Genomic DNA, 20,731 nt, shown 5'->3' with positions numbered 1-20,731 from the left:
TATATATATATATATATATATATATATATATATATACCTGAACTTGCTTTCAATGCTAAATATTTTAATAGTTACAGTTTCTATCGTAAATTTCTGATTCTATACTTACACTTTTTAAAGCTAATCTACTTGCAACATATCCACCTACACTGTATCCAATTAAAATTGCTTTGGGAATACAATTAGTGTCCATGAAATAATTTAAGTCCTCGACAAGCAGGTCCAATGTGAATTCCTCAGTCCATTCACTGTCACCATGATTCCTTGCGTCATAGACATAAGCCTAATGGGGTACATTATAAGTCTCTTATTCATCAGATACACTAAATAATGTCTGTAACAGCTTCGGTTGCCTATTAGGGTACCCATAATGAAGTACATTGTTGATCTTCTGATGTGTGAGATAATGTTTGTAGTTGTTTTTGTTTTATATTGGGCAAACAATACATTATTTACGAAGTTTAAAAAAGACACGAAGACCAACTTGCTATGGTTTATGGGCAATTTTTTTTTTCGTTGGCTAACTTTATATCTTAATATATGATTCTTAGAATAGTAAATTTTGTTTTACTAGACTCATGGTTCGAAAATTCATATAAACTGGTTCTTTGCTCCTGTACTGTTATGCTACTATAATTAAATGCTACTATAATAAACAAAAATTCTTAAATGATTAAGCAATATATTTTAGTTTTTTACCCATATATAAAATATTTTGCTAAAGTGTGAACAGCTGGAAGTGCTGAAAAAATGACTGTCGAAAACCGCTTCTAAATTTTTGTTGATTCACATTTATTGTGAAGAAATATATATAATGAGTTTATTAATGAGCAGAAAAGATCCAAATACCTTTGGTTGTCATCAAAACAACAATAAACAATTTTATCCAGTTTATTTTTTTACCAGAAAAATTAACCTATATACCGTTTTCTTTTCTTTAAATGTATTAATCAGATACATTTATTTATCAATCTAATATTATCTGCATATGGAATATTTATTTATCAATTAATACTATATCTCTCTATTATTTTCTCCATATTATAACGTTCTCGATTTTTGACCTTGATTTAAATTCAAATCGAGTTTTTTTTCATTATAAAGTTGTTCTATAGTATTACCTTAGCATGCAACACTTTGTACTGAATTTTTTAACAGAATTTAATTAACGGAATTTTTTTAAATTGTGAGTTGTTAAAAAACTACAAATGTCATAAATAAAAATAAAACTATAAAACTAAAAATGTTATGCATTCTGATAGAAAAAATGAATTCATATTGATTTATTAAATTTAATGTAAATGAACTAATTTTCGTTGAAAATACAATGTTTTCTAGTTCAAAAAAGATTAATTTTAAATACAGGGTGCTCCATAAAGATCAACCTTAATCAGTATTTTTTAAGTATTTTTGAGAAATAAAAACAAATTTCTCCGAAAACACTTAAAAAACTAATTTATATTGTAAAAGATTTATTTTTCATTCGATTTTTCATACACATCAATAAAGTTTAAAGCTTTCAACGGTTTGAGTGGCCGGCAATAAAATATGATCGAAGAGGAGTTTTTTTAAAATATATAACATTTAACATTATAAACATTTTATACATATATGCCGAAAAATGCAGCTATAACCTTCTAACTCATATCAATTACTTTAATTATGATATGTTACAACTGCACAAAATTACGTAAATGTAGATTAAATGTTCAGGGAATTATTTGCATTTTCATTAAATAAAATAAAATAAAATAAAAATTGCTTACCGCTGTTTTACTGTAACTTTAGAAATATTGAATAAAATTAAACAATATTTTTGGAGGAATTTATAATTAATCAAGAAATATAATTTTAAATTTGAAAAAAAAAAAAAATCACTGAAAATTGCACAAGATATGAGCATTTAAATTCGTCATTTCATACTGCGCATGCGCGGTTAGCATTCAATTTTTTTCTTCCTTTTGATTTTGTTGTGAATCGTATTTGGTAACTTAGGAGAAAGTCCGATTGCTGTCTTATAGATCTCGCCTAAAAGTTTCTCCCCTACCTGAATGATTGATGAGGTGGGCGGAGGAGCTCTATTGAAAAACCGCACCTGTTCCCGTAGATGATTACTCGCCAAATCTTTATGATGCCAATGACGATAAAGGGTCTCAAATGGAAAACCGATTTCCCTCCGTTTTGAGAGACATAGTTGATTAATTCTTTCTTTAGTGGGAGAGTGAAACTTGCGAAATTTTTCGGATGCGCAAGGGATTTTTAGGGATTTGAGTTAAAACATTACACGACATTTCCGAGTGTTTTTTTATGGGTACCGTTCAAATGACAAGGGGGGGTACTCCGATGCTAACTTTTTGAAGATTATCTATACATATCGTGTGTCTTCGTGCATTTTTTATACTTAAATTTGAAGGGCATACTGCATTGCATTATCCGATTGAAAATGCTGGGAATAATCAAACTNTACTTTAATTATGATATGTTATAACTGCACAAAATTACGTAAATGTAGATTATTAGGAATTATTTGCATATTCATAAAAAAAAAATATATAAAAAAAAATTGTTTACCGCTGTTTTACTGTAATTCTAAAAATATTGAATAAAATTAAAAAATATTTTTGGAGGAATTTATAATTAATCAAGAAATATAATTTTAAAATTGAAAAAAAAATCATTGAAAATTGCACAAGATATGGGCATTTAAATTCGTCATTTCATACTGCGCATGCGCGGTTAGCATTTAATTTTTTTCTTCCTTTTGGTTTTGTTGTGACTCGTATTTGGTAACTTAGGAGAAAGTCCGATTAATATATTTCGAAAACGTAAAACAATTCTAGAATTTTTCTAAGTAGCAGTCATTTAAGGAAAGTTTTAACTGATAAGGGGTTTTCCACAAATATCATTTTCCATCATAAAACAAAGTCGACAACAAATAATAAACAAATGGCCCAGACAATATAAAGAAAGAAAACATATGAAATGATTGGAGATGGTAATCTATAATACCGATGCAATTTTTAATAAATCTTGTGTTATAGTGCAAGATGAAATTTGCAGGAGGCCATTCAGAGCTTCGATTCTTTCAATATTTACTCAAGTGCCCAGATGGCTCAGGGGATAGAGCATTCGTCTTCCAATGAGGTGAACCGATTTCAAATCCCAGCGATGGCTGGTCAATACGAATTCCTCGTAGGGCTTGCACCGACCACAGTGCTGACGTGAAATATCCTCAGCGGTATCCCCTTGCCGTCAGGCTAATCGTGGGAGGTTCTAGTGGATTTCCTCTCCATGTAACGCAAATGCGGGTTAGTTCCATCATAAAGTGCTCCAAGAAAAAAACATTTCACCCAATACTTGATCCATGAGTTCCCCTGTCTTCTGGATTGGATTCAAAACTACAAGGCTACGTAGTTGAACATTAGTAGTCGTAAACCCAAAAATTGTGTGAGTGTTCAACAGCGGTTATAAAATAAAACAAAATATTTACTCAAACGGCTTAAAAATTGTTAGAAGCTTTTTAAATTTTTAGGATATTCAAATCAGACTTTTTTCTTCAATTGGCAAATAGGATTCAAAACAAAATTACTAAAAATATTTTTGTTTTTTTTTTTGTAATATTAAGAGATTACTTTAAATGCTCATATCATGCACGATTTTTAACGAACTTTTTTCAAATTTTAAAATAATATTTTTGCTATTACTTATAAATTACACCAAAAATTTCGCTTAATTTCATTGAATATTCCTACAGTTATAGTAAGAAAACGTAAGGCAAAAAATCATTTCTCTTTTAATGAAGTTGTCCAAATTTGCATGAATATTTAGATAAGGTTTTGTCTTGATATTGCATGCAATAACTAAAATAATTGATACGAGTTACCAGCTTGCTATTATATTTTTTGGCATAGGTGTTCAAAAACACGCTTTTTTGTTCGTAAAAACACTCTCGTTCACACAGCCGAAAGCTTTAAGCTTTATTGGTGCTTACGAGCACTTGCATAACCTAAACTTTTCTAAAGTTATAAAATAATACTCTAATTATTTCCTGAGAAATTTGAAAAATGCTAAAAAGTGAAAGTGTCTCTTCCTTTAATGTAAGACTACATATTTAAGTGAGGAAACAAGAAAGACGCTTTTGAAACTTGATAAATTCGTGATAGTTAAAGGAGAGGAAACAACTTCAAATTTCAACATCAATTAAACCTGTTTTAAAGTTTCATGTCCACCTTCCTTTATTACGATTCACCAGATTTTGATTGCGTCTTCGTATTTCCTTGCTTAATTAGCATTTTGTATCATTCAATGTACGTTTTGTTTTTCTTTTTAATAAGGATTGTAAAAAAATAAGGTTGGTCTTTGCGGTACGACACCCTATATACGTAAAGAAAAGGAAACAATACATGGGTGTATAACAAAATTGGTATAGAATATCATTTAGCTTTTGACGTTTTCTTTAAAAAAAAAACTTTATACCTTTCTTTTTGTCAGATCACAAATTGTTTGGGCAATATTTAGCCACACTTCTTTTGATTCCATTAAACCATGAAGAAAAATAATTGGGCTCAACGATAAGTCTAAACCATCTTCAGGTTTAACAATAAGGAATGAGAACTTTATTGGAATATAGCTGAAAGAAAAACAGATATTTTAAGATATTTTCAAAGTGTAACAACATACTTTATTATTTATTTATTCCGATCGATTTTTATTTGATGATAACTTCTAGGATAAATGATTGCTGAATCAATTTTTGTTTATTGAAACAGCATAATCTTTAGATATATTTTTCTTATGTGGCACCATAAACTTGGGTATTTCTCTATCTATTGGTAACACTATAGTTATGATTCATTATATTAGGTTTCCTTAAGTAATAATTCAGGTAGTGTTGTAAAATTAGAGGAGCATAAGCATTTATTTAGTTTCATTTTAGTTAGACGTTTAGTATTTATTTCGAGTTATTCTGTAATTTTTTAGAAATAAATACTTAGCTACGAAGTAATTAATTAGATATATTTTTGATCCTTTCTAAAATGTTTGTAGAAATTTCAACCCTAAACGGTGCTATGGTGTCACATACTGTCATACCAACTATGGATGACGAAGCTTGTGTATTTCAAACTCAATTTATGGCTCGAGAGGTGTGTGAGGAAGTGGTACAATGTGTAATGGATGAGTTTCTATATTATCGCACGACAGAGGTGGAAATAAATACTTCTGCTGGCTGAAATGACCGACTTACGACGGTTTGTACTGTTCAATGACAGTCGGACACACATTAAATTATTACTGAAATTCAACAAATGAACAACTTTTACAATATCGCAGGCATCTCTTGGAAACAGTTAAAATTGAAATCAAAGTACTTCCGCTCTGTCAACAGCTAGACGGTGAAAAAATCTGGTTAATATAGTGTTTAAAACTAAAAAAGGTGTTAGGATTGGAGGAGTGGTTGAAGAATTAGAATATTTAAACACTGTTGGTCTGTGCATTCAGTTTGGTTACCAATAAAGTTTATATCACGTTCTAGATTTCTTGAAAGGTGACAAAACTGATCCCCGAAGGTAGCTAGTAATAATTAAAATCTGCACAAAAATTGATTAGGTTGAATAAGAATAAATCAAAGGTCAAAAAATTCTATCACGACCGAAATTTCTTTTTTCCCAATCGAAACTCCCAATACCTGCTATTTTGAATCCTAATTGTTTCTTAATCCCTCTCTTCTTACATCAACTTGAGTAAACAAAGCATTCTGTGTGTTCAGGTGATAGCGTAAATCCTTACGATATCGTTTTTCGCTGTTTTAAGTCCAAATCCATTTTTAACTTTAAACACAAATCTTTCGGTATTGATGAGCGCTTTATTAATTTCCTTTGAACGCTATTGCCACATGAAATATCGCTTTCTATAATTTGTTGCAAGTTAGGAAAAAGCCATTATCCTTATGAAGAGAGCCTGTTTGCATCTAATTGCACGCCAAATGGATGCGCCAACCTCCCTGAGCGAACGTATATCAACATCGCCAACTCTTAAAACAACGTTGCATAACCTTTCTTTTTTGCTAGCTTTCTTAAACCGTGTGAAAGAAAAAAAAACTTATTTAATAAAATTTATTGTTTTGCTTTCTAAAATAGTAAAGAGTAGCATCATTTTTAATTAATGCTTTCCGTTCGCATTTAAAGGAACTGATGAAAGAGTATTAAATATTGTGTCTTGCAGACGATTTTCTTCTACTGCGAAACAAAAGTCAAAATTCTTTTTCTCGCATTTGATTTGTTAAGGACAAGTCAACATAAGACGCGCCATTTTTATTAGTCCAATGAAATCCAATACTCTGGCAGCGTCATATAGTTGTTTCTTTCTGAAGATTTTATGTTCTCCTTATTTATCGAGATATGTCTCCAAGTGTTTAGGATTCCTGTAAGATGACGAAACTATAACACAAATTAAATTTCTGTCTGGCGTGTTTAACTTCGTAAAGTTTATTTTGTTGTTTTAAAAGCGTATTTGTATAATTTGATATAGCAATGAAATGGAATTATATGCAGTCGCAGATGATTACTTTAATCCTATACCACAATGGTTTTTCTTAACTTGCAACGGAGTATAACTAATAATTTTCTATTTATATAACTCGTGTGAGTTTGTAACAGTCATTCATCACTGTTAGGTCAATTTATGCCAACTTTTAGCTGGTACTGAACGTAGCACAAAACGTCACTACAGTTTTGTGAAAATGAAAAGAATTCGTGAGTTAGTTTTTTACTATTTAATAAATTGCTCTAACGCTGTATTGTTTAAGTTTATAAAAATTAGAAAAAGCTGAGAATTATTCATCGGCATTAATATTTTTCCTCTAGGTGAAAAAACCTCGCCAAAATAGCGATTTTTAAAAAAAGTGCAAACTAATAACTTCTTAATTCTTCTTCAATAATTTCTAAAATATTTAAATTACTTATACGTTCTAAAGTCCATGTGAATCATTACGACACAATAATACAGTTTAGCATTAAAAAGACAGGTGGGGCTTTTTTTGGCTCCTCTCTTATTGCTTTGCATTAAAAAAAAATTTTTTGAAAATATTGAATTTTTTTAACTTTTTATAATTTCATCCAATTTATGTGCTTAATTTAATTAATCATGAGTTAACCTTATAGGAACGCACATCTAGAACCTTATACCTAGAACCTATACCTAGATAAGTAGGTTTGGGTATAAGGTACCCCAGTTTAATTTTTAAAAAAATAGGAGTATTTAGGAAGATCTTAAACTATTAGTTATAGAGAAAATAAAATTCAATTGTCAATGAAACTAATGTATAAGTATATTCATAAAGTCTTTGTTCCGTTTAATCAAATCGAAAAATATGCCATAAAATATTTATGATCAAGCAACCAACATGTTTTTTCTTTAAATTTGAAGATTTTAGATGTCTGATTGATCTCAGCAGAAGCAATTTGCGAAGGGCCCCTTCTCAATCTCTAGGCAAAGTTCAGTGTTTGTTAGGTTACAATAGTTTGCCTCGTCTGCAAGGTATTTAAACAGAATTTTTTTTTTTGCACTGAAAAAGCTTTAAGAAAACACTGATAGTATAAAAAGGAGATCCCGATGTCTTTGGCTATCATTGGCATTAAAACTATAACTCTATTGTTTTTCACATTATTATTTAAAATTAAAGACTTAAAAGCAAAAACGAAACGGAGTTATTTTTTATCGTATAAATTAATCTCATTCTGTAACGTTTAGTCTCTGTTTTTCAATTATTAAATTAGTAATTTTTAATGGGGTAGTAATTAATATTTTTAAAATAAATGTCACTTGAAATAGTGCCAAGTCAAAATATCTAATTGACTGCAAAATAACTACTTGAAACTCTAAAGCAGAAAACGGGAATCAACTTATCGCACGATTAATAAATAATATCTTCGGCTGAAAAAACTAACAGGTTTTTACAATAACTGAAAATTAAATAAGAATATTAAATGGAATTTTGTGAAAGTTGCTATGGTTAGGGAGAAAATTTTATGTTTAAATGTTACCCCTATAAAATCGGAAATTAAATCTATGGAAGCAAATTTAGATTAAAACAATAAATTTTTTTTAATTTTATAGAATAAGTATTAATTTCGATGTCTGTTGAAGGAAATAAAAAGGATTGCAAAGCATTTGGGGTTGATGCGCGAAACGAGAAATGATTCGATTTGGACATCCCTTTCAAATTCATTCTCTGAAATCAGGGTTTAAAAAACTAAATTTGGTCGTTGTGTATGGGTTAAAAATGGTTAAAATTTCAAGTATACAATTATTTATTTATTTATTTAAAAGAAACATTTATGTTTAAATTAAAAACTATTACCTTTTTAAACGAATCCTTTAGGATGCAATAAATATTTAAAATGACAATAAACTTGCGAAAGTAAAAAGAAAAAGTTTAAATTTATTCTTAAATGAATGCATACGTTCTCTTTTCTTCAAATAAAAATTTGAATATTTCAAACCTGAAATCAAATATGACTGAAAATATAATGCAATTGAAAAAAGCAAGTAAATGTCATGTTAGTGAGTTTGAGTAAATAAGCTTTAAAGTATATACTTTCTTCTTTTTTGTTATTTTGCTCCATCTATACGTTTTTAGTATAATTGTCTCTCAAATTTTTGGGGGTATAGTTATGTAACCGTAACTCTTTTTTAAAGGAAGACTTTTTAAATCATAATAAAAATTTCATGATTATATCGATGCAATTGGACATAAAAATCAAATACCAAAACATAAATTGCACCATCAATGCTATTCTCTGCTGAAGGGTTGCAAAATAAAAGTGAACTGTCTGTGTTTCGATCATGTGTACACTTAATCAGTCTCCTCTGAGTCAAGCCGATTTTATTGAAATTNGTCTCCGTTGGGTAGGAGTCAGACTAAGAGAGATACCTAGGAGAAGGAAAACTCCGATCCAAACCCGTACCCAGCGTCTGTACTTCATGTTAGGAGCGGCTTGGGTGTCTGAGGAGCTAAGACAGTCTTCTACCTCCGGGTGCTGCAATCTTCGGACAAACAGATGCTGCAAATTACCTTACCATGAACCAGTTGACCAATGTTACAGCCAACCGCATCCATGATCTTACCTATCTTGAACTTTTCTCCCTGAAGAAATCCCAGCTTCTCAGAGACTGGTTGATTCCCCCCACCCACCATTGGTACAAGGGAAATAAGCCTGGAGCTTCTTTGACCCTTCCCTTTGAAAGGAGAGACTGCACCACCATCTCCCGCCTAGATACCGGCCATCTTAAAGGTTTACTATTTTCTGAGGGAATTAAAACCTCTGCCCTAAATGCCGGGTTTCCACCGATCACATCCAGAAGAGGATAAGCAACAACAACAGAATATTAGCATTATTTTCATTAACAAATTACATATTTTATCTAGTGAATACCTGGATTAAGATAAATATTTTATAAAGAAAAAACAGGATTTTCCAACGAATTTAGTTAGGAGTTTTTAGGTCATTAAAATATAAATGTTTATACAATTTAGAAAATTTACCAATATTTTATTGCAAATAATAATTTTTATAAAATAATAGTTTAAGAATACACTTACAATAAAATTTATTTGAATTAATTAACTAAAATTAATATGGATTTCAATTTCTATGAATACATGTCATTCCAATGATTTTTTCTTTTTATTTAATGAGATTTTAAAGATACACTCAGCACGCCATTTTTAAGGCACTTTTATTTTAGCAATTTGTACCCTATTTTCTTTTGCGACCGCACTGCCATCTGTCTAATAAAAAAGACAACCTTTTCATATTTATCGAAGACTGCTTCATTCATAAATATTTCACACAAAAAAAAGAAAGGTTTGTCGCTATGGTTTTTTAATTTTTTGTGATCGGATAAATTTTAATATTCATTAATTTTCTTCCGTGCCAGTTACTTTTTGTTTCATCAAGCAACAAATGTTAACTGAAAATAATTAATTTCGATTTAATTTAATGAAAAACAACTGTGTGTTCTTTTGTTTTTTTTTTTCAAATAAAATGCATACACAATTTAAATAAATACAAAATATTCTGGAAAACAGTATGCTATTTGTTTGCTCGATAAGTGTATTGTTGTATTATGGAATTCAATTATAAAAAACAAAAGATATAAAGCTACTAGTTCTAATAATACTTCTAGTTCTGAAAACTCTAGTTCGTATTTTCACTTATGAATTCAGTAAAATTATTATTTTTTTACATTAAATTATATTGAATTTTCGTAGTAAGGAATTGATATTTTTTATAACTACAAACAATAAATAAAGCGATTTTATTATGTTTCTTTTCTTAAAAATTTTATTCGATTTTAGCGATTCTTATTCAATTTTAATATTTATTCGATTAAGATCCAAAGAAAATAAATAACAATGCAAAGGTGTGACCTTTCGTACTGTTCCATATTAAGATTATGATGCTTAAAAAGTGACATTTGTGAAAACCTTCGGGAGTATAACATTAAATTATTAAAATACTTATTTCTGCGATTTACTTTTATAAAATAAGTAGCAGAATCAAAAGAAATTCTTCATTTTGTTTAATACATTATCACACGAAAATGGATAGAAATTTAATAAGAAACAATATTGAAAGGAAACTCTTTATTTTGCCTAATACATTGTCACCAAAATATCGACAGATATTTAAAAAGAAACCAAACCGAGAAAAGATTCTTCATTTTGTTTAATACATTGTCACTCAAATATTGAAAGAAACTATTTCAAGCAATTATTGCTAAATAAAAGCTTATCCTCTAGAGTATTGGTTAAATAATAACATGAGAAACTTTTACATTATTGCATCAAAACTACATTTATTACACGAAAAACAAAATATTAAACATTTCTGGAATATTTACTAAATTCTTAAAAGAATTGAAAGTTTTTATTTTTCATAATTTTTTTCATTTCCTTATAATTGAAAATATGAAATATAGCATAAATGTTTCAGTATTAGCTAAGATTTTAGCAAAATTTTAATTTTTGATATTCCATGAATAAATTTATATAAAGGTTTTCTTACTCAGATCGATTAATTCCATATTTTGTAGATATCCTGTTCTCCCACTTCGTTCTAGTCATTATTTATTTAATTCTTATGACTGTTAAGACACTGAAAAAATATCTAAATAAAGAAATTACTCTTTATTTAACCCGCAATAAATATTTATATGAATGATACTTTAATTGTACAAAAATGATGACACACTTTCCAGAATGACTTTGAGAAAAGATTAAAAAACATTTCCTGGTATTGTTTCCTTAGGTAGATATTTTATTAAGAAGTGTTTTCCTCTAAGGTGTAATAACTCCAGTACTCATTACTTTCACAGAAATAATACTACTTTATGCTATAAAAAGCATGTAAACTAGGGAATCTCAAATTTTTCTGGTTAAATCTACCCTTTTAGTTCATGAAGAATCAATTTTTAAGCCCAAAACAAGCCTGTAAATTAACATATTATTTGATACGCCAAATGAAAAATAAAAATTCCCTTGTTCATTTTATTCAATAGCATAGATTTCGGGCAACAAATTTCGGTGCAAGTGTAAAATCATGTCAACCAGGAAAGTTGGCTCAAATTCCATCAAGGTGAAATCAAATCGTTTAATATTGAAATCAGTGCTTATTTAATGAAAATTTTTAAAGAAAAGTTCATTTTAGGGAAGAAAAAAATTTTTGAGATTAATATTTTAGAACATGCAATAAAAAAGAAATTGTAAAAAAAATTTTAATTATTTTGTGGAAAAAAAAACTAATTTTACTTTAAATTTATATTATTTTAGTAACAAAAAATGACTATTTAATGAAAAACTCTAGACGACTTTTTACCACGATATTTTACCATTGTTGGCATTGTTTACCATTGTTTGGCGCAATTTTTAAATTTTTCAAAATGGTTGACGGAATTTTACGTAATGATTTAAGTTTTGAAGCAATAATTGAACTCTAATACTTGTGAGTTGTTTTGTGCGGAAGAATGTAATTTCAAAAACGATATGAAAACAATTTTGGAATTCAAACTGCCCAAGAAATAAATTTTTAAATTATTCATGAATATTAATCAGAAATTTTTTACTGATATGATTTTACTTAACTGCACGGAGAAAAAAATTCTGGTAAAATTATCGTACTATCTCGCAAGAACTTTTCATGCAAAAAAATAAATAAATAAAAAAAAAACATATTTTTGGTTAATAAATGGAAAATACGTAACTGAGAAGTAAATTAAACCAAATAAATGGCTCGTATGCCATGCTCAAAGGTATCATGTTAAAAGTTTTAAATTTTGCCGAAGTGAAGAAATTTTTTCACTTATTATAAAATCTAAAATCATATTTATATTTTCAATTTTGCTAAAATCAATCACTAAGTCCTTCCGAAACTGGCGTACATAATGGTGTCTCCATAAAGTCAGAAACACGGTAAATTTTGGCTGGTAATTTTAAGCATACTTTTTGTGTGAGAATATTTCTTATGAATACATTAAAACAGCTTCGTGATATTAATCAGTATTTTTGTTGTGTCAAGCAATCCACAATAATATTTAAAAACTTTTCTCGACCTTCAGCATGAATGTTGTGGGAAACTCCTTCAAATTTTATGAGTTCAGCATTCGGAAAATGTTTCTTGATATTCTCTTCATCAGCTCCACTAAATAAGAATACAATAAGTAACTTATTTAGACAACAACAAAGAAAAGTTACAAATTTTCAACATAACAATTTGTTTTTCAAATAAAAAATAAAATAACAAAAATTAGATTGCATTTTTTTCAAAGTCATGTAGATGTAAAACCTGCTTATTGTCCTTACGGAAAACGATTGCGTTAAATACATTATAGAGTTTAAGGATTAATGTTTAAGCAAAGATAAATTGCTTCTGAAATATAATGAATTACTAGGTAAGAAATTGGGATTAAAAACATCAAATCTTGTTTTATTGTCGGACGAGACTTGCAGGCGTTTCCTATAGTAACCTTTCACTTTCTCTCTTTTTCCTCCAGCAATCCTCTAGGATTTTAATGCTTCCTCTCTCTTCTCTGTAATAACTATTTTTTAAACAATTAATAAATCAGCATCAGCAACAAAGGGTGGTATACATTTTCTCGGTATTCCCTGACCATATTCCCCTAATAGCTTTTTTTTTAAACAGTAAATAGTCATTCTGGGACGAATTTTTTGCTCGGCCAGTATGGTATTGATGTCATATACCGATATTTATTTTCTTATAATAAAGAGTCATTGTGAACTAATATAATGTAAATATTTATTTCTAGTCCAGGAGCTCCATAGCATTTTTTTTAAATTAATCATTGAACATTATTAAAAATGATCTAAAAAGCCGATGCGAGAATTATGTGTGTTTCATAAAAATGTTTTACGATTTAAAGAAAATTTTATAGTATGATTGTCAACGCAGTAATATTTAAGAAAAAATTAAATAAAATAAATCACTAATTTTTCTCTCCCTTAGGAAAATTTGCCATAGAGAAGCCTATGGTAATCTATGGCAACCTATGGCTACCATAGAAATTTGTATGGCAAGATACCATACGCCTATGGTTACCATAGAGATTTGTATGGCACAACACCATAAGCCTATGGCTACCATAGAGATTTGTATGGCACAACCCCATAAGCCTATGGCTACCATAGAAATTTATATGGCAAGATACCATACGCCTATGGTTACCATAGAGATTTGTATGGCAAAACCCCANAACGGTATTTCCTGAACATATTCCCCTAATAGCTTTTTTTTTTTAACAGTAAATAGCCATTCTGGGGCGAATTTTTTGCTCGGCCAGTATGGTATTGATGTCATATACTGATATATTTTTTTTTATAATAAAGAGTCATTGTGAATGAATGTAATGTAAATATTTATTTCTAATCCAAGAGCGATTGCTCCATAGCATTTTTTTTTAAATTAATCATTGAACATCATTAAAAATGATCCAAAAAGCCGATGAGAGAATTATGTGTGTTTCATAAAAATGTTTTACGATTTAAATAAAATTTTATAGTATGATTGTCAACACAGTAATATTTTAAAAAAATGAAATAAAATAAATCACTAATTTTTCTCTATAATTTATGTAAGTCAAAACATACTATCATATCCAAAATGAGTATGGTTTGTGTTACGTATACTAAAGCAAAAAACAACGCGAATACAGCACAGACAAAATACAGAAACTTCTTTTGAGCTATATTCACTATGATTTTTGCTTTATTCATTCAATCATAATTTGTCTAAAGGCAATTTATAATTGTATAAAATGCCAAAGCAATGAATGCATTGCTGGCAACTGGTGTACCTCGTTAACGGTAGGGAACACGTTAATAACTTGTGAACGAATTCTCAATTATCAAATTATTTAACTTTTAATTTCTGAACTAGTGGTTGCAACTTGTAAATTGTAAGAATTGAAAGAATATATCGAAGAAGGAGTTCATAAAACAAGCATGTCTCATGGACTTTCGAAAACATTTTAAAATGTTCTTTACTAATTTTTGTCACGTATGTTTCGTCTCCAAAACGTGATTCGTATCCACGTTTTATTTTGAAATATCATCGCTTATGAATTTCTTTCGATTGCAAAACAGCGACGCTGACTTGGAATACAAACTAAACCTATTACTGAATGTTACAGCTGTAAAGTGTTCAGAGTTGCTATAGAATAATTATCATTTACCGTTATTTTATTATACCTATTAGATACCGTTTTGATCCACACAATATTCTTATAAAAGTTACTTGTATGCGTTGGGAATAATTTTCCGCACCAACATAAAAAAAAACAATGAACAATCAAAGTAAACACAAATGTACTTACACTTGCATGAAAGAGCGACTCCCATACAAAAAATAAGCCGGTCCAGCAAACACACCTCTGGGATCCGACACTAGTGTATCATAGTTTTTAAGTGCTTTAACAATTACATCTTTGTTGAAACTGACATCGTAACTTCCATCTAGTTCACGCTTAAGAATATTCTCGAAATAGTTATTCTTTTCATCAAAGTAAGCCTTGAACACAAAAATCACAATTAAGCATGGAAATGCACTTTGCATACTGCTAGAATTTTCATTCAAAATTTTAGTAAAATAACCGGTCTGTCCATCCAATTTACAGTAAAGTTTAAGGTAAAGAACTTTCTTTACCTTTAAAGTTTTGGAACTGTTTACATCTAGCATGGTTAAAAACCATGAATACAAAATTATTCGGTCTTTTAACCATTTGGGACTAGCATAATTTCAAAACTGTAAAAATGAAATTTTAGTGGAAATTGGAAGCAGTTCAGCAGCTTTACGGTGCTGACGACATCTATGGAGAGTTCTTCACATTTTGAAAGGAATGAAGCAAATATTGCTGAGAAAAAAATTCTGGCAGTTCTCGTTCTGTCAGTCATGAGTCCTCTCGTCTATAATCTGCAATCAGGTGATGGGCCTTGTGGGTGAGATAAAATTCTAGTTGCCTAACCGTACTAGGTAAAAGCAGTTAATAAATGGTTTTCTCACAGTTAACAGTTTGAATACCATCTCATTTACGGTTATTATTTGACTGTTTTGTTTGAATATGGTAAAATAACAATTAAATAAATTGCTATCTAACAATTTTTTTCGAGAAATTTCTAACAGTGCACCATAAGATAGCTCCCCTTAGGAAAATTTGCCATAGGTTTGCCATAAAAAATGCCATAGGATATTCCTATGGGGTTTTGCCTATTGCAAAAATTTTGCCATACACTTTTGCCATACATGTATGGCAAAGTTTTGCCATACATATATGGCAAAAGTGTATGGCAAAATTTTACCATAGGCGGAACCCCATAGGAATATCCTATGGCATTTTTTTATATGGCAAAATTTTGCCATACGTATATGGCAAAAGTGTATGGCAAAATTTTAAGACAGGCAAAACCCCATAGGAATATCCTATGGCATTTTTTATATGGCAAATTTTTGCCATAAAACTTAGATGTGCTACAGCTTATGACGAAATATTTTTCCATAGGCTATGGTACACCTTTGCCATGCAGATATGGCAACATTTCTCGTTGATATTTTATCATACGTCAAAAAATAGTTACTTACAAGAATCATTCGCAATGGATATTAAAAATGCAAAAGTTAATAATTGTAGAATAAATATATATCCAGAAAGCTTTTTTTTAAAATACTCTTTGATAAACTTCCCCTGTTTTACTTGCAGAATCCTTTCTGAATGCTGCTCCTATTCAAATAAATTTTAAACGGTTAGTACTAACGGATAAAAAATGGGTCCGGAGGTCGGAGCGAGTGGGAAAAATATTAGTTATGTTGACTAGGAACAAAATATATTGAGTACAGGTAACCAATATTTGTTAAAACTGTAAAAAACAAGAAAATAGAATGTGGGTATGGAGGTCGGAGCGAAATTAGTTTAAGATAGACCAAACGGGACAGAAGCAGAATGTGTAACGGTACAACCAGTGGTGGCATGTGAACAAAAGTTTGTCTATTAAAAGGATGGTGTTAGACTATGAAAAGCTAAGAATAGAAAACAGGCTAAATTAGTTGATCCCCTACTAGTGAGGGATATAAAATTCAGAAAATTTATGTTGAGTTGTGCTAAGCACAGTTAGAAAAGAAAACGCAATATAGAGACATTGGTAAATACGAAACATGTTTAAGATATGATTAAACTTGGTAAAATTAATAATTGCTATTTACACTTGGTCAGGGATAGTAAATAAAAATTAATTGGGTATAGGGCATCGCTATGACGAAAAGTTGTAAGCTTAAGGAACGATTAAATTGTTAAAAGCATTTTTGGTAACAGCAGCATATGATATGGCCAGGGACTGTCCCGTTGATAATATTGANTCAAAAGATAAATTTTATAAAATTTTTATTATTTTTCATTATTTTATTTAGTAAAAGTGAAAAAAAAAAAGAATTTTATGGTATAAATTTTCATATATATCATTTTAAGGAATATAATTTGACATGGCACAATACAAAATCTGAGTGAAATTGGTCACAAAGTTCCTGAGAAATCGGATTTTTTTAAAAAATCGTTTTTTTTAAGATTGAGTCCTACAACGTGAAGATCGAATCATTTGAACAAAAATTATTTACTGTGGTTCGATTTTTATTTTGCATAATATATATAAATATTTTACTTTATTATAATAAATTGTAGAATCTATGCAGGCACTGAATTTTAAAGTAATTTACGTTTCAACTAAACTTCTGAGAAATGTAAACTTATTTTGTAAATTTTTGATATAATCTTTTGTTTTTAAACAAAAAGAAGATATTTACTTAATTTACTTACATTTAATAAATTTATTTAAAAGGGGATATTACACTTAACGAACTAATTAGGCTTGCTAAGTATGGGCCTTGGTAATATATTAGTTTCGGGAAAAATAAATAAACTATTTTTACATAATTCAAGACTTAACATGTTTTAAATTACCGATTTGTTAAATAATGCACCATTTTGTTCTGTAATTTGTTGCCATTTTAAAGGTAGCTTCATAATGTCCCTCTAATAGAAGTTTCGCTTTCGGGGAAGCCTGTAATCTCTAGTGAGTACATCGGGGAATGCCTTCATTGGTTTTTTTCCCGTTGAGTGGTAGGAGGGAAACCGAATACCTCCCATGGAACAACAGATAGAAATCCAACTTATTAGGGCTTTGGCAAAAAATTTTTACATAGAGGATCAATCTAGAGTTTACGGCCTATAGCTCTGACCGTCAATTTCCTCCGTCGATCTCCTTGGGTAGTACCCTATTTTCACAGTAGAGCATCTCTACTCGAACAAGATCAACAAGATTGCTGTACTATCAGCACATGGTTATATTTGATCTTCCGTGGACGCGACACTACCACCACCCCAAGGAAGTCCTTGTACCTATTAGCAAAAAACGCTAGTAATCGATTTTTACTCTCTTATCTTGATGACAATTTCTTATCACTGAGGAAGTTTTGCAATGCAAGAAATAGATATTAATCGCTTCCTGCCAAGTCTGGATTATATAGTGGATGTATCAAAACTTCCCAAATAAGCTTCTGGGGTTTCTGACTAATCACTATAAATGTGTGTGGCCTAGAGCTGTCTTGATGAAACACAAAATCTCTCCTTTTCGCAAATTCTGCCCATTTCTAGCCAATCACTAACTTCAAACGTTTGTTGACAATAAAGATCCGAGTTAGTGTTTGGCCATATGGAAGCAACTCATAATAAATTATTCCTCTCCATCAAATGAGTTGCTTCACAATGTTATCGTATGTCTCCCATTTCTCATCCCCAGTCACCATCCGTTTGGAAAATAGGTCGATTTCATTTCGTTTGGCCAAGGTTTCGCAGATGAAAATTTGAGCCATCTTGTCGATCCATCAATTGGTATAGCACTTAAACGTCAACATTCTTTTTGAATCCAGCTTTGTACAAAGGATTTAAAACTGCTTTATAATTGATCTTTAGCTTCTTGACTGCTAACATGCCGGTCAACTAAGAACATTTCTGTGATTTTATCAAAACATTCGACGACGGTCTTACTTGTTTGAGCTACATCTTTAACATCAAAAATTTCTGAATTGAATCGACGAAACCAAAATTGCACGTAATCGGCTGCTACATTCACACATTCACATTTTCAACCTTCGATCTTGCATGTAATCTGTAACATGTACCGAATTTTCTCTTTGTTCATTTTTTAACACCCTGTAACTCGAAACTGAATGGACCAAGCAAAAAACAGAAAAATAATTTTTTAGGGCGAAACGTTAATTTTCCAACGAGCATAAATCTGAAATTATTTGATTGATATTTTATGATATATCGATCATTACAGCCATTTACTGAAAAAAATAATGGAATGGATATAATTTTATTCCAGGCTTATTTTTCAGAAACTTAAAAATTCTTAGTTTCATACTTAGTAAAACTTTTAAAAAATTGTTGTTAACTGTTTGATTCTATGAAAGTCTTCTTTTCGGAATAAATAAAAATATTGATTTTCCTAAGTACTTTATTTTAGTGCCTTATTTTATTTATGTAAGAATAATATAAAAGCAATACAATCGGGCGCTAGAATAATTCTCCTTGTTTTCTCTCCCTTTGAACATTGATTAAGATTTAAAATAATTAAGTAATTTATTTTAAGCTACATGCATTTTTTTATTACCCATTGACAAAATGGGTCTTGGTTTGGATTTGATGGCGAGCACAAATTTTTTAACTGTGTTCAAGAGTAATAGTAGACAGTGCGCATGCGCTGTCATTGCATGCGTTGCTATGACATCCGTTGCTGTTTTTATTTTTATTTTCACTAGCAGGCATTTTTAATGTATTCACATAATAATAATTTCAAGTATTTTTATATTCTTTTTATTATGTACGTATAATTACTGGCTTGACGGTGATCTCAATATATATATGAATGCTGAAGAAGGAAAAGTATTTTGTGACGTCTTGAAACACGTTCATGTCAAGGAACCAATCGGACGACAAACATCAATTGAGACAGTTTTTGCAACCTATGATTTGAAATGTTGTGGCGCTTAACGGAGTCAATTTGACCAATGGGTAATCTGTGATCGTAATAAGGCAACCACAACTTTTACTTAATATTTAAAAATAATACTGTGAAGAGCATGCAGGTCCACGTATGTGGTACGCATAGCGAATTTTATGACAGCGTTTAATAGTCTACTGAAGTCTTATAGCATTACAGGTATTAATTTTTTTTCTTTTTCCAATTTTTTGATGTTTTAATTATTTTAATTATTCTAATTAATAAAAGAAAGTAACGTTCTAAAATTCAAAATTTTGAATAGGATATACTACTTACTTTTTTTAAAGCTGCTCTGCAAGCTGTAATACCTCCCATACTGTGACCAACTATTATTGCTTTAGAAACTTTAATGTTATCCATAAAGTAGAAGAGATCGTCTATATTTAAATCGGAATGGAAGACATCGCTGTAACCGCTGCCACCGAAGTTCCTGGCATCATATGCATACGTCTGAAACACAGTAGAATAAAAGATTAGTCACTTATGTTTCTGTTTTCATATTAACGATTATGTAATAATAAATTATTGGCTCAAAGAAAGAAAGTATTTCTTTTAAATTAAATATAACTTAAGGCGAATTCTTATAATTCATATACTGAATCATCCTCTTATCAATAACTTTAGAACTTTTTCCTAAATTGAAAATGCTAGCATTTGAGATCGCTGTATTCTTAAAAAGCGAAACCTTGATTGTTATTGGCACTATAATTTTACCCGGTTTCTTCCCTCTCCTTTTATTCTTCTCTTCTTTGTTACCATGGTTTCGGCAAAACCTTGCTTTTTCTCAAAACTCTATTTCAGCTTCCCAATGAAACATTTTGGGTTTCCATTGTAGTCCAAAAGGGTTTCCATGAGTGTCAAAAAGTGTATTTTATATTTAAGCGAGAAAAACGAAAATTGATATCGATATCAGGCAAAATAGGAAAGCAAAATCGTAAGCTTATTTGGCTGCAGCATGGAACTTGAAGGTGTTTTCTAATAATCGCCTTTTAACTTCATTTTCTCTTCCCGCAATTAAACAGCTTTTTTTTCTTTGTTTAAATAAGGTATCTAAGTCACCAGATTCCGTTTGCACTTTTTTTTTCATTATTTTTCACAAATATATAT

The 20,731-nt window shown here is 29.9% G+C and overlaps 2 protein-coding genes across 2 annotated transcripts in view; both read right to left on the bottom strand.

Annotated features, from left to right (window-relative positions):
- LOC107439690 (sn-1-specific diacylglycerol lipase ABHD11-like) overlaps positions 1–15,089 on the bottom strand; it is a gene marked incomplete in the record, with an annotated part of 28,781 nt that extends 13,692 nt beyond the window's left edge. The window contains 4 exon segments of the mRNA XM_043045197.2: positions 110–283; positions 4,477–4,630; positions 11,070–12,701; positions 14,890–15,089. Of these exon segments, the coding sequence (XP_042901131.2) occupies positions 110–283; positions 4,477–4,630; positions 11,070–11,128 (387 nt within the window).
- The window catches only part of LOC110282226 (sn-1-specific diacylglycerol lipase ABHD11-like), an 18,305-nt gene continuing 10,130 nt past the window's right edge, over positions 12,557–20,731 (bottom strand). Inside the window, exons 3-5 of the mRNA XM_043045198.2 lie at positions 19,901–20,074; positions 14,890–15,083; positions 12,557–12,701 (exon numbers count right to left, since the gene is read on the bottom strand). Coding sequence (XP_042901132.2) covers positions 12,557–12,701; positions 14,890–15,083; positions 19,901–20,074 — 513 coding nt within the window. The remainder of the gene's footprint in view (positions 12,702–14,889; positions 15,084–19,900; positions 20,075–20,731) is intronic.

Source organism: Parasteatoda tepidariorum, chromosome 2, assembly GCF_043381705.1.
Source record: "Parasteatoda tepidariorum isolate YZ-2023 chromosome 2, CAS_Ptep_4.0, whole genome shotgun sequence".
NCBI classification, from domain to species: Eukaryota; Metazoa; Arthropoda; class Arachnida; order Araneae; family Theridiidae; genus Parasteatoda; species Parasteatoda tepidariorum.
Note: the sequence above shows the minus strand (reverse complement) of the source record. Positions and strands in the feature narration are given on the sequence as shown.